Genomic DNA, 13,896 nt, shown 5'->3' on the forward strand with positions numbered 1-13,896 from the left:
ACTCATTCCACGTGCTCATACAGCCCCTCTTCTACTCGAGACATTTGGCACTGTACAACATATGACAAAATCTATGCAGTACAGCCAACATAATGTTCAAGCATTGGCTGCACATTAGCATTGGCTTATGGTCCTACCTTTCACAGAATCATCAAAACATAATTCACCTTAAGTTTAAGACAATATTGGTGCCTTTCGACACAGGAACAAGGGAATGTATCAGTGACTATTACAGTATATTTGGCTGGTCCCATAGTTCACTAACACTCTACTTTCTTGTATCCCTCAATCATCTCTTGCACTGAAAAGCTATCCAGTGCCCTCTGAATTTACTTTAAGCAACAGTAATTTCAATTAACAGCTCACTTTACTGAATCAGGATGCTCATTCTCGCCTCAACGTCCCCCCCTCCCCAACCCACCACCAAAGCTGCTGGCTCTTAATGAGGGTGCAGATCTGCGGGCACCAGGTGGTTCACCTCTTCCAAATGGCCTTTGTTCACATGCCAGTCCAGATGAGCAAATGCTGGCGGGCTATTTAACTATGCATTGCTCAAACCCATTCTCACCTGCTGTCCAATTGCAGCCGAAAAGCATTAACCCCAAACTGATTTCTCTCTTCCCAACCCAAAGCTTGGAATGCAGAGGCCAAGCGAAACATACCCCGAGAGTCACGCTGGCTGAGATCAATCAACTAAAAATTGCAGGGGCGGGGTGGTGGGGGAGGCAAGTAGCCTCAATGACATCCTTTCCAACCACCCTCAGAGTTCCAAGATCACCCCAAGATTTTGTAAAATGATACAGCACAGGAGGCCATTCGGCCCATCGTGCCTGTGCTGGGTCTTGGAAAGAGCTATCCAATTCGTCTCACTCCCCCTTCTCTTTCCCCATAGCCCTGCAAATTCTTTTTATTCCCCCCCCAAGTATATATCCAATTCCCATCCCAAGATTTCTCCACTTGTCCTGTATCCCGTGGCAGTCCCACTTTTGCCACAGTCGAGAGTTTACCGAGCGGGGCACATGAGAATACCAGAGGCTGAATCAAGTGCCACCGCCCCTCTCCCAGTGTATCTCCGAAACATGTTTCTATGTTAAGATCCAGCTGCTGAATGGAAGAAATTTGAAAGTGCTTTTTTTTTAAAAAAAACACACACACACCACGTAAAGCATCACCACTCACTTCATTCTGGCCAACTGATTGACCACAGCATCAGCGTAAAACTGCAGATAATTCACCCCCCCCCCCCCCCCACTCCCAACCTTGAACTAGAATCGTATGAATCCCTGGTGTCAAATGGTTGGAACCAATCCAAATCAATTCCACAACCTCATGTCTTGCTCACTTATCCTGAATGCATTCCAGCTGAAGAGCTGCAGTCACTGCCAAAGGGTCTGAACCAAAAACTCCTTTGTTCACAAAAGCCTTCCCCCGCTCTGTTTTCAATTAACTCCAATATCCTGCTCGCCTACCTAATTTTAAACAATTTTTTTTTTCCCCCTCAATACTCACCCACCACCCCCTTTCAGTCTGTGCAGCATTTTTTCCTGCAGTTCACTCACCCACTTCCCAGCACATGTACATCATACAATGTAACTTACGGGGGCAGGGGCAGGAGGGAGAAAGAGTTTAAGAAACAAGTAATGACAATTTTTTTTTTCTAATTTCAGTTTGCTGGTGTGAGCCCAACATCTAAAACACAGAACAGGAAGTACTGCACTGCAGAAACAAAGCAGTTCATTCCCGTGCCCATCAGGAGAGACCCAAGTTCAAATCTCAGCCGTGAATGCTCCTCGTGCTGGATTCACCTTGGCAGATGTCTTCCACCTGCTCAAAGTTGGGCTCTCAATTGGGGTAACTCTGTCAGAGCTGGGAGGAGAAGGGGTAACACAGTACTGGTCACATCCCACAGAAATACCATCCAATCTTGTGGAAGAGACGATTGTAGCAATGAAGCTTTTCATGGCACAACCCCTCTCCCGCCCCAGTTTTCTCCCCTTCTCTCGTGGAGGCATCGACTCGAGCAGAAGTAAGGTTCCCAGCAACCCGAATGTGGCTCACACAGATGCACGTTCTTCCTATCTGTACCCAGGAGTTGAGCGTCAGGAGGCTCAGCGATCATGTTAAATCCTGGTCTCATCTGTACATTCTAACAGCGGTTGCTGGAAAGATATCAGGAATATGAACCGCGGCTGATTTTCCAGTTCTTCACCAAAATCCCTCGCTCAACCAACACCAGCAAAAATAGATTTAACTAGCCATACATCTCATTGCTGTTTGTGGGACCTTGCTGCCCACATTTCGGCTGCCGTATTTGCCAACGTATCGACAGGGACGACACTTCAGAAGTAATTTGTTTGCCGAGGATGTGCAAGGCGCTAAATAGACTCATAGAATGATTACAGCACAGAAGGTCATTTGACCCATCAAGCCCGTGCCAGCTCTTTGTAACAGCAATCCAGTTAGTCCCATTCCCCCGCTCTCTCCCCACACACCTGCAAATTTTTTTCCCTTCAAGTATTCATCCAATTCCTTTTTGAAAGCCACGATTGAATCTGCTTCCACCACCCTTTCAGGCAGTGCATTCCAGATCATAACAATTCCCTATGTAAAAAAAGTTTTTCCTCATGTCACCTTTGGTTCTTTTGCCAATCACCTTAAATCTGTGTCCTCTGGTTCTCGACCCTTCCGCCAATGGGAACAGTTTCTCTTTATTTACTTTATCTAAACCCTTCATGATTTGAACACTTCTATCAAATCTCCTCTCGACCTTCTCTGCTCTAAGGAGAACATCCCCAGTTTCTCCAGTCTATCCACGTAACTGAAGTCCCTCATCCCTGGTACTATTCTAGTAAATCTCTTCTGCACCCTCTCTAAGGCCTTCACATCCTTCCTAAAGTGTGGTGCCCAGAATTGGACACAATACTCCAGCTGCGGCCGAACCAGTGTTTTATAAAGGTTCAAACATAACTTCCTTGCTTTTGTACTCTATGTCTTTATTTATGAAGCCCAGGATCCCCCATGCTTTTATAACCTCTAACCTCTTTCTCAACCAGTCCTACAAGCTTTTGTCTTAGGATCCCAACCACCTGCCTAGCGCAGATAAACTTACTCCGTTAAAGCAGTCTCTCCGAGTACCACTAGCTCAATCTGAGCTAAGCCTTCCTCCATTTATTCCATCTCTAATTTAGGGCATCACAGCAAAGATGATTCACATACCTGTCCATTCAGGTGTGCACCGGCAGTTGTATGTGTTCACTCCATCCACGCAGGTACCTCCATTCTGGCAATTATGATCAGGGCAGTCATCAATGTTTATCTCGCAGTCATTCCCACTGAACCCTGGCAAACACGAAAGAAATTGTTTCACTGATTCACTACCTTACAGCATAGAGTGCTCACTCCTAAAACCATAATCGACTTTCTCCCTCTTTCAACATCCCCACCCCCAACACAAAACAATCCTCTCATCAGTAACTCATTTCTTTTTAAAGCACAGTAGCCTGTGGAATACTACACAGTATCTTCTCCACTGCTGCCCCCCATAAAATGAACCCCATAAACCCCAATGGGAGGTGCGTGAAGCAGTTACCAGTTACCTCAGAAGCCAGCACTGTGGTAGCAATCAAGCCAATTACCTGGACTCCCAACATATGCACTGCTTCGTTAATGCTGGTTCAGACGGTCTGTGATTAGAAATTTTTACATAAAATGATTATAAAGACAGCGCAGGGCTTCAGTTCAATCTACGCCATGCACTTTAGTTTGAACACTCATAACAAAGAGCAATTCTTCATTCTGCTTATAACAAGTGGCTCTCCCATAACTCAATCCGGAGCAAGAAATTTTAACTTGCAGTTTCGGAAGAATGTTTTTGCCCAGTTAAGTTGCATAGTCCAAGCTGAACATTTGGTTGTCAATGCAGCCATTTAGACTTGTCAAGTACTCTGGCATGTGGCAACACAGAAACTCAAAACGAAAGTGGGCCAATCTGATCCAGAACTGTGGTGTCCTCATTTTCTTGAACCATCATTTTCTACTGCATTATTACAGAGGCCCTAGAATACAGGACCTTGTAATTGAGTTTGCTTTTTTAAGGAGGGACTGGCAAAACAACCCTTCAGAAGCAAGATTTTGGCCTATTCCACTTGTGCCAGAGTGCCAACTGAAAGAATTTTCCATGTCCGATTCCAAAACCAGATCTTTCTCCCATGTAGGATCAACGCCAGGTCCAATTTGAAAACTGGATCACTGCACGGTGCCACTTAAATCAAAACACGGTGTACTAATGAGCTGCATTCAGACCAGCAGAACAAGTGCTGCAGCATCAGTGTGTGCTCTTGTATGCTAAGTACTTCCATCAATATCCTCTTGTACGGTTTCCAAGAAGCTTGTTTTTCTAGCATTGCACATCCTGTAACATTGCGAAGCTCTGCTTCCTGCACACCCTTTCCCTACAGGCGACCGCCTTGCCCAGTTAGTACGATAGCTCCTAATTGACCTTGGAGCAGAGTTAATAATGTCAAGAGGGACCCGCTATTGCAGCTAATTGTTAAAGTAATTCACCTGCATTTTCAGTTTAAATGTTTCCTCATTGACAAAACACATTTCCTGGCCAAGATCCTCAGCCAGATTTGAAAAAATTTATACATCAGCACGAGTGTTCGGCCACAAGTTCAAAGTGAAGAAAAAAATATTGTAAAAGCAAGAGCCAAGCAAGGACAGAACAAGCTGCCATTAAAGCACTGAATAATCGCCCAAATAGAGGTGACAATTTGACCCCCTGCTCCAATTAATTTTTGGCAATGCGGGGAATGAGAAAGAAGAAAAAAAATCAAGTCAACTCTTCAGCCGCCCAGTCCCGCCCCACGCCTCACCTCCCCCCAATAAGGTGAACAACCGGTTACAACTTTAATAAAAAAAACTCTGAATCTGGACAAGGCGGCCAAGTGATGGCCTGACCAGCATCACTCACCACCCTATGGTTTAATGCTGAAATTAGAAGTTTGTTAAAGGAAAATGTGCATATGCACACACTTCCAACACCATCAATTAGTCACCGCTCAGTGATTCTGGGACATGCCCATAACCAGCAACTTGCCCAGAGTATAAGGAGGGGCGAGGAGGTCACAGGCAGTTATGGTGTGGTTGGTGGTCTGTGACCAGCCCAAGTCATGTAAATATAAGTTAGAATCATAGAATAATTACAGCACAGAAGGCAGCCATTTGGCCCATCAAGCCCGTGTAGGCTCTTTGTAAGAGCAATCCAGTTAGTCTCATTCCCCCACTCTTTCCCCGTAGCCCTGCAAATATTTTTCCTTCAAGTATTTATCCAATTCCTTTTTGAAAGCCACCACTGAATCTGCTTCCAACACCTTTCATGCAGCGCATTCCAGATCATAACTACTCGCTGTGTTAAAAAAATGTTTCTTCATGCCACCTTTGGTTCTTTTGCCAATCACCTTAAATCTGTGTCCTCTGGTTCTCGACCATTCTGCCAATGGGAACAGTTTCTCTCTATTCACTTTATCTAAACCCTTCATGATTTTGATCACTTCTATCAAATCTCCCCTTAACCTTCTCTGCTCTAAGCAGCACAACTCCAGCTTCTACCCACGTAACTGAAGTCCCTCATCCATGGAACCATTCTAGTAAATCTTTTCTGCACCCTCTCTAAGGCCTTCACATCTTCCAAAAGTGTGGTGCCCAGAACTAGACAGAATACTCCAGTTGTGGCCGAACCAGTATTTTATAAAGGTTCAACATAACTTCCGGTTCAACATAACTTCCTTGCTTTTGTACTCTATGCCTCTACTTCTAAAGTCCAGCATCCCATATGCTTTTTTAACCACTTTTTCAACCTATCCTGCCATCTTCAAAGATTTCTGCCAGACCTTAAGAATTTATTTTTTCTCCTTTCCCATTTTCCCTGTCCTCTCCTGAAGGTGCCAAATCATATTGGAGTATAGCTCCTTGTGTGGCACAGGCTTCAGGTTACCCGTAAACATTGGGTGCCATCAGGCTAATCAACCATGAGAGACATCACAGCTGAGCCAAACCCCCTCCTCACCAACAATGCATAAATTGGGAAAGTGGGGTGGGGGTGTGTCACAAGATAACTATCAGATAGAGAAACCCTACTTGAATAATCCCCTCTCGAGAGTGAGCACTAAACTCTACTGGAAACCCTGGCTGAATACTTCCCACCCTCAGGACACAAAGTTTTATGGTATGCCATCACTGCCATGGTGGACCTTATCTAACACAGTACAAACCAGCAGTCAGTCCTAGAACCTCCCCAGTGCAAACGTCTCAATGTGCATTTTCCCACAGACATAAAGATAATTTTGCATTTGTCTCTGAGGAGAATTTCTGATCCCAAAAACTGTGATTCTTTTTGGGTATAGGGAGGGAGTTATCACTCCCTATTTCAATTCTCTTCTAACATTTCCCTCACTTGGCTCTTCTTGCACTGTCTGTGATCAGAGGGACCCTGTGACCACTACTCAAATTGTCTGCAATCCCAGCCCTGCGAAGACTTGCTCTGATTCTCCTTCTCTGCAGTAGATGCACCTTGCCTCTAACTCAGCAGTTCCCCACAGGAGCACAGCTGAAACTGGGATTGGTGTGAAGTGGCAATCCCATATCCAATTGTGCTGTATCCTCTCAAACTAAATCTGACTCAAGATCTCAAAATTATTATCGTTGATTATTCAACAATAATATGTTAAGATTAGTCAACAACTCCATCACCTTTGTATCATGCTAGCCGGATGGTAGAAGGCGAACTGGATGGTCTTTTCTCATCTCGCAATTCCGATGTTGAACTTCCTCATTTTTCCTTCCTTCTATAAGCTTTTAAAACTCAAACTTGCCGTTACCAATTACTACTTGAGTTGAATCACCATCTCTCCTTTGGTGGTGCTCTCGACTATGGGGCTTGGCTCCTCACCAAGGTGCTTCAATATAACACAATTACTGGTTTCCAAGTTTTGAGCACCAGCAATGCTTTACTTACTCCTCAACGATATCTTGAGTCCAGAAGATTGAGTGGTGATCTGATAGAGGTGTTTGAAGAGTTAAAAGGATTCGACAGGGTAGATACAGAGAAACTATTTCTTCTGGTGGGGGAGAAATCAAGAATGAGGAGGCACAATCTTAAAATTAGAGCTAGGCCATTTAGGAAGGAAATCAGGAAGCACTTTTTCACACAAAGGGTAGTGTAAATCTGGAACTCTTTCCCACCCCTCCCCCCCCACCAAGGCTGTGGATCCAGGGGGACAATTGGAGATTTCAAAACTGAGATTGATAGGATTTTTATTAGGTAAGGATAGCGAGGGATGTGGAGCAAAGGCGGGTAAATGGAGTTGACATTTAAATCAGCCATGATCTAACTGAATGGTAGAAAAGGCCCGAGGGACTGAATGGCCTCCACCTGGTCCTATGTTCCGATCTCATACCTGGCAGGCAGTTGCATTCATAGGTCAGGTCATCGTTGGTTGGTCGGCAGGTGCCCCCATTCATGCACGGTGATGGTGAGCAGGGGACATAAATACTCTCGCAGCTGGTCCCAGTGAACCCCGCTTTGCATAGGCAGTGGTATGAGCCCGGCACATTCTGGCACGTCCCTCCGTTCCGGCACAGACTCCCAGCGCTGCATTCGTCGATGTCGGTCTTGCAGCGGGATCCGGTGTAGCCCTGTGCGCAGCTGCAGGTGTAGTTGTTTCTGGAACTGCTGCACCTGCCCCCATTAGCACACGGCTGCGAGGCACAGGAGTCCACGTGCTGGCAGTTTTTACCTGTTGAGAAGTCAAAGGCGATTTTTGAGATCAAAGGTTTACCCCCTTTTCCCTCCTTCCCATCGCTTTGCGGCATCGAGTACAGCCGTCGCTCAGCAGGTCGCACTCTCGCCTCTCAGTCAGAAGGTCGTGGGTTCAAGTCCCACTCCAAAGACTTGAGCCCATAATCCAGGTTGCCACTCCAATGCAGCACTGAGAGCGCGCTGACTCACTCAGTACTATCCAGTGACCCTTACGAGATGCTGCTGTCTTTTGGATGAGACATTAACCTGAGGCCCCATTTGCTCTCGCAGGTGGAGGTAAAAGATCCCATGGTACCATTTTGAAGAAGAGCAGGGGGAGCTCCCCCGGGTGTTCTGGACAATATTTATCCCTCAACCAACATCACTGCAACAGATTATCTGGTCATTATCACATTGCTGTTTGTGGGACCTTACTGTGCGCAAATTGGCTGCCATGTTTCCTATATTACAACACTGACAACACTTCAAAAAAGTACTTCATTGGTTGTAAACCACGTTCGGCCATCCTGAGTTCCACAGAGCTGTAATCTTCTCACCTGAAGTTATTTTTGGGGGGAAAAAATAAATCATAAACTAGCAGGTCTGGGTGGCACAGCATCGTACCATCTGTCAGTGCAAATTCACTCCACATGAAAGGACACTGTTTTGGGGACTGACATTCAGTAAAACAAAATAGATGCAGTAACAATAATGTATGGCAACACAAAATGGCAATTAGGTCCGACAAGCCCATCCCTTTATTTTTCCCCACAGATCCACCACATCGATCTGCACCGTCACCATATCCCTCAATCTTCTCCACTCTCCATAAACAAACTTTCGCTTCAATCCATTTATACTCTCTGCTTCAAGTGCCACTTATTCCACAACCATTACCCTTCAGGTATTTCTCCATCTTCCTTGTTGGTGAACATAAAAGACCCCATGGCACTATTCGAAGAGGAGCTTGGGGAGTTCTCTCAGTGTCCGAGCCAACATTCACCACTCAACCACAACAGCTTATGAACACACAAACATACATAGAATCATAGAAGTTTACAACATGGAAACAGGCCCTTCGGCCCAACATGTCCATGTCGCCCAGTTTATACCACTAAGCTAGTCCCAATTGCCTGCACTTGGCCCATATCCCTCTATACCCATCTTACCCATGTAACTGTCCAAATGCTTTTTAAAAGACAAAATTGTACCCGCCTCTACTACTGCCTCTGGCAGTTCGTTCCAGACACTCACCACCCTTTGAGTGAAAAAATTGCCCCTCTGGACCCTTTTGTATCTCTCCCCTCTCACCTTAAATCTATGTCCCCTCATTATAGACTCCCCTACCTTTGGGAAAAGATTTTGACTATCTACCTTATCTATGCCCCTCATTATTTTATAGACTTCTATAAGATCCCCCCGAAACCTCCTACTCTCCAGGGAAAAAAGTCCCAGTCTATCTAACCTCTCCCTATAAGTCAAACCATCAAGTCCCGGCAGCATCCTAGTAAATCTTTTCTGCACTCTTTCTAGTTTAATAATATCCTTTCTATAATAGGGTGACCAGAACTGTACACAGTATTCCAAGTGTGGCCTAACTAATGTCTTGTACAACTTCAACAAGACATCCCAACTCCTGTATTCTGACCAATGAAACCAAGCAAGCTGAATGCCTTCTTCACCACCCTATCCACCTGTGACTCCACTTTCAAGGAGCTATGAACCTGTACTCCTAGATCTCTTTGTTCTGTAACTCTCCCCAACGCCCTACCATTAACGGAGTAGGTCCTGGCCCGATTCGATCTACCAAAATGCATCACCTCACATTTATCTAAATTAAACTCCATCTGCCATTCATCGGCCCACTGGCCCAATTTATCAAGATCCCGTTGCAATCCTAGATAACCTTCTTCACTGTCCACGATGCCACCAATCTTGGTGTCATCTGCAAACTTACTAACCATGCCTCCTAAATTCTCATCCAAATCATTAATATAAATAACAAATAACAGTGGACCCAGCACCGATCCCTGAGGCACACCGCTGGTCACAGGCCTCCAATTTGAAAAACAACCCTCTACAACCACCCTCTGTCTTCTGTCGTCAAGCCAATGTTGTATCCAATTGGCTACCTCACCTTGGATCCCGTGAGATTTAACCTTATGCAACAACCTACCATGCGGTACCTTGTCAAAGGCTTTGCTAAAGTCCATGTAGACCACGTCTACTGCACAGCCCTCATCTATCTTCTTGGTTACCCCTTCAAAAAACTCAATCAAATTCGTGAGACATGATTTTCCTCTCACAAAACCATGCTGACTGTTCCTAATCAGTCCCTGCCTCTCCAAATGCCCGTAGATCCTGTCTCTCAGAATACCCTCTAACAACTTACCCACTACAGATGTCAGGCTCACCGGTCTGTAGTTCCCAGGCTTTTCCCTGCCCCCCTTCTTAAACAAAGGCACAACATTTGCTACCCTCCAATCTTCAGGCACCTCACCTGTAGCGGTGGATGATTCAAATATCTCTGCTAGGGGACCCGCAATTTCCTCCCTAACCTCCCATAACGTCCTGGGATACATTTCATCAGGTCAGGTACAAAAATGTCAGACAGGAAAACAGCTGGGTCATCTAGCCTGTCCCATACAGTGAGATACCTCATGCATCAGGTCAAGAGACTCCTTATCCTCTAGGTGCCGAAAGTGGTTTACAACCAATGAAGTTCTTTTTATAGTCTCCAGGGAGAGGCAAAAAAAACAAGGTCAAATACCCAAGACCAATTAGGGATAAACAATCTGGAAAATGCCTCTCCAGTCCTTCACGCTGGTCATGTATCTCACTGCTGTTTGTGGGGCCTTGCTGTGTGGAAATTGGCTGCATAACAGTGAATATAATCCAAAATAATTAATTGGCTCTCAAGTGCTTTGGGAGGTCCTGAGGATGTGAAAGATGCTTCATTAATGCAAGTACCTACTTTTTATTACTCTTACCTTAATTTTTAAACTCGTGTTGTGAATTTTGATTTCACCCCCTTTCCCAAGGACACTGGCTCATGCTGGGCCACAAGTTCCATGGATGCTGGCAGCCCTCCAGTACCACGTTCAAGTGGCCTTTCTTGTACAGCAGAGCTCATGTCCACCTTACACACACACGCAAACGCTCATGCAACGCACTAAGGCGTGCACTAACAAACGAACGCGTGCACGCCCACGAACACATGCACTAAAAACCAAGCACACGCACGCACCAACCCTCAACTCTATTCTGCAGACACTATGGACCATTGCAGTGCCCCCACCACCCCTCCAACTGAGATCAGTTAACAGCCCAATGATGAATCCTTCCTGGTCTTTATTGAGTGTACCATCCTACATACTGTGTTTAGCAGGAATGTTTTTTGAAATTTTGTCTTCACAGTCCCTTCCAGTTCTCCACCGAGAACACATGATTATTCTTACCTATCCATCCTTGCTGGCAGATGCACTCATATTTCTCGAGGGTAATGAGACGGCAGGCTCCTCGATTTTGGCAGGGATTGTTCAAACAGACATTGGTGACTGTCGTCTCGCACCGCTCATCTGTAAACCCCAAAACACAATTACACGACCTCTGTACTTTCCCTTCTGCGAGCGAGATGACACAAGTCCCTCCGTTAAGGCAGGTTGAAATCTGGCAGGGATCCGGGTGCTGGCAGTATTCACCGACAAATCCAGTTCGACACCTGCAGGGATGAGAGAGGTTCAGAGCTCAGATCAATCACCGACTCCTTCCAAAGATGTCTCAAAGAACTTAGATGATAAAATCCCCATTTGGGTTCATACATTAACACTCAAACTGCTTGTATCTCAAACCAACACAGGTGAAATCAATTGGTCGAAATCAATGCCAATTAAAAGCCAAAGCAATGCAGAGGTGCAGTGAGCCACCCATGCGCCACAATTGCGCACCTGAGTGTTTAACCTACAAAGCTTGGTGCTTTACCGGACAGGAAGGAAGAGAGGGAGGGGGAGATTTGGAAGGGCTGGCAGGCAAACAAAGACTTGGTGAAAAGTCAAACTGACATTTTAATCCAGTGTAATGTCCAACTCTTGAAACCACACCTCCTTCTAATGTGCACACATTATGTACAGAAGTACTTTTATCTAAATTATCTCCCATGTGCTTAAGTCCATCTGAGCATTCACCTCTGAAGTTGAGTGAGCAGGAGTGCAAGCTGCCATTAAACTTCACTCAATGCTTCCATTATCCACCCAAACGTCTCCCTGAGACCATTGCTGTCCAATTTTTCTTGCCCTCCTCAGAGAAATGCCACACCCAATGCTCTGCAGGGCTGAGATCAGAACAGACCGGAGTGGAGAGATCAAAACTACATGCTCCTTGGCCAAAGGAAGGTTGAACCTACATCCTCCCATTCGATAACAAGCGGCCTGAGTGCTCAAATGCAATGCTTTGCATCTGTGAACTTCTTTAAATCAATGTTAAGCTTTCAAATATTAACTTAACCTATCTGAATATCTGGAATAGTAAAACACGAGTCTTTACTCAGTTTCGTATTTAACATTTGTTGGCTTTGCCCCTTATCTCTCAAATCAAACTTCCGCCATACACACTGTGTAATATACAACATCACAATACTATGACATAAAGCCAATCGTTATGTAATTGAGTGAGCATCTCTGAAATAAACGGGGAACACCCTTTTCCACATGGCTCTCCTTTGTAGATGAGCGACTTTGTGCACCTGATGATCAACAGAACATGCAACGTTTTAAATAGATGTGATACTAGACCATTAAAACCATGAAGCAGGTAACTGGTGTTGGGCCGGGGAGGAATAGACACAGAGAACAAAATAAATAGTCAGGGTTGGAACACTATGATCACTATTTAGCCACACCTACTAGAAACTGCTCCAGTCAGGGGAGGGTAGGATTGGACTGGGTTGTGGCGCTGAACACAATCGAACAATGCACCAACACATGACTAAACACCAATTGGGTTAGATCACAGAGAACTTCCAGCACCCATGGAACCATAACCCAAGCATTATTTTCAAGCAAAAGGGAAAAGAATTTGAAAAAGAAAACTATTAAGTTTTTTAAAAAATGGCTTGCAGGAAAGTGGACGTTAGTTCAATATGTTGCAGAGCACAAGGTATACCAGAGCGCAGAGCCCACAGGGAGAAGGAACACCACAATGTGCAGACTTGGGGAGAAGCTCTGGGGGAAGATCATATTCTATTAAATAATTTTATTGCACCACTGGAAGAACTAATTAGACCCCCATCTAATGAACGTATTAAGTGACACAGCCAGTTATGGAAAACACAAAATATGCATGTGACCCAACCTCTGAACACAGGATTGCACCAATAATCTGAGAGTGGGACACTGAAATTGAAACAGTCTTGATAATTAGCTAAACAGCAAACAGATGGGAAGGTGCCAGACAAGCAAGACTGAGTGACTCGGTCTGATTTTCGCAGTCTGCTGGAAAGCTCCTGGGCACCGGTCTCTGGCAAAGGACACGTCAACGTGACTCATGTCACAGCACCCATATTCTGCGACTTGGCGAAAGGTCCGAGAATTGTCAAACATAAAAGCAGCAAAACAGCCTCATCGTCAGAACAGAGCGTATACAGAGGAAATATTTCATAGACGAGATGTAACCTTTTAAATGCACATGGTTTTCATGCATCTACCGTGCTGAACATTTAAATCTCTTGCTTGGCAAAGGAAGAGTTAAACGTGGTTTGGAACAAAATTTTTAGCTCCGGAATTATACACTTATCAAATGTCACTCCTCTACACAGAGTCCTATTCTCTGCACTTGCATTCCTGCACTCTGGGAAATGCTCACAACCCTGCTTCCTTACTGCCAGAGTCTGCCAGTTACCTGCTGTTCTCACATTCCTGTACACTACACTACACAACACATCTGTTGAGAAATCTCTACCTCCACCAGCCCAGCTCACCTTCCAGCACGACTCTCTCAGCCCATGAATAAACAATGCGCTCAGGAGATGATGGAGCATACAGGTGTCAAGTGCAAGAGATTGTTCTGTGAAGCAACAACAGGATAACTCAACCCCAAATCTC

The 13,896-nt window shown here is 45.1% G+C and overlaps 1 protein-coding gene across 1 annotated transcript in view; it reads right to left on the reverse strand.

Moving 5' to 3' along the window:
• The window catches only part of LOC137325558 (neurogenic locus notch homolog protein 2-like), a 160,627-nt gene that overhangs the window by 86,385 nt on the left and 60,346 nt on the right, over positions 1–13,896 (reverse strand). Inside the window, exons 3-5 of the mRNA XM_067990802.1 lie at positions 11,257–11,519; positions 7,458–7,796; positions 3,217–3,339 (exon numbers count right to left, since the gene is read on the reverse strand). Of these exons, the coding sequence (XP_067846903.1) occupies positions 3,217–3,339; positions 7,458–7,796; positions 11,257–11,519 (725 nt within the window). The remainder of the gene's footprint in view (positions 1–3,216; positions 3,340–7,457; positions 7,797–11,256; positions 11,520–13,896) is intronic.

This window comes from Heptranchias perlo, chromosome 9, assembly GCF_035084215.1.
Source record: "Heptranchias perlo isolate sHepPer1 chromosome 9, sHepPer1.hap1, whole genome shotgun sequence".
In the NCBI taxonomy this organism is placed as follows: domain Eukaryota; kingdom Metazoa; phylum Chordata; class Chondrichthyes; order Hexanchiformes; family Hexanchidae; genus Heptranchias; species Heptranchias perlo.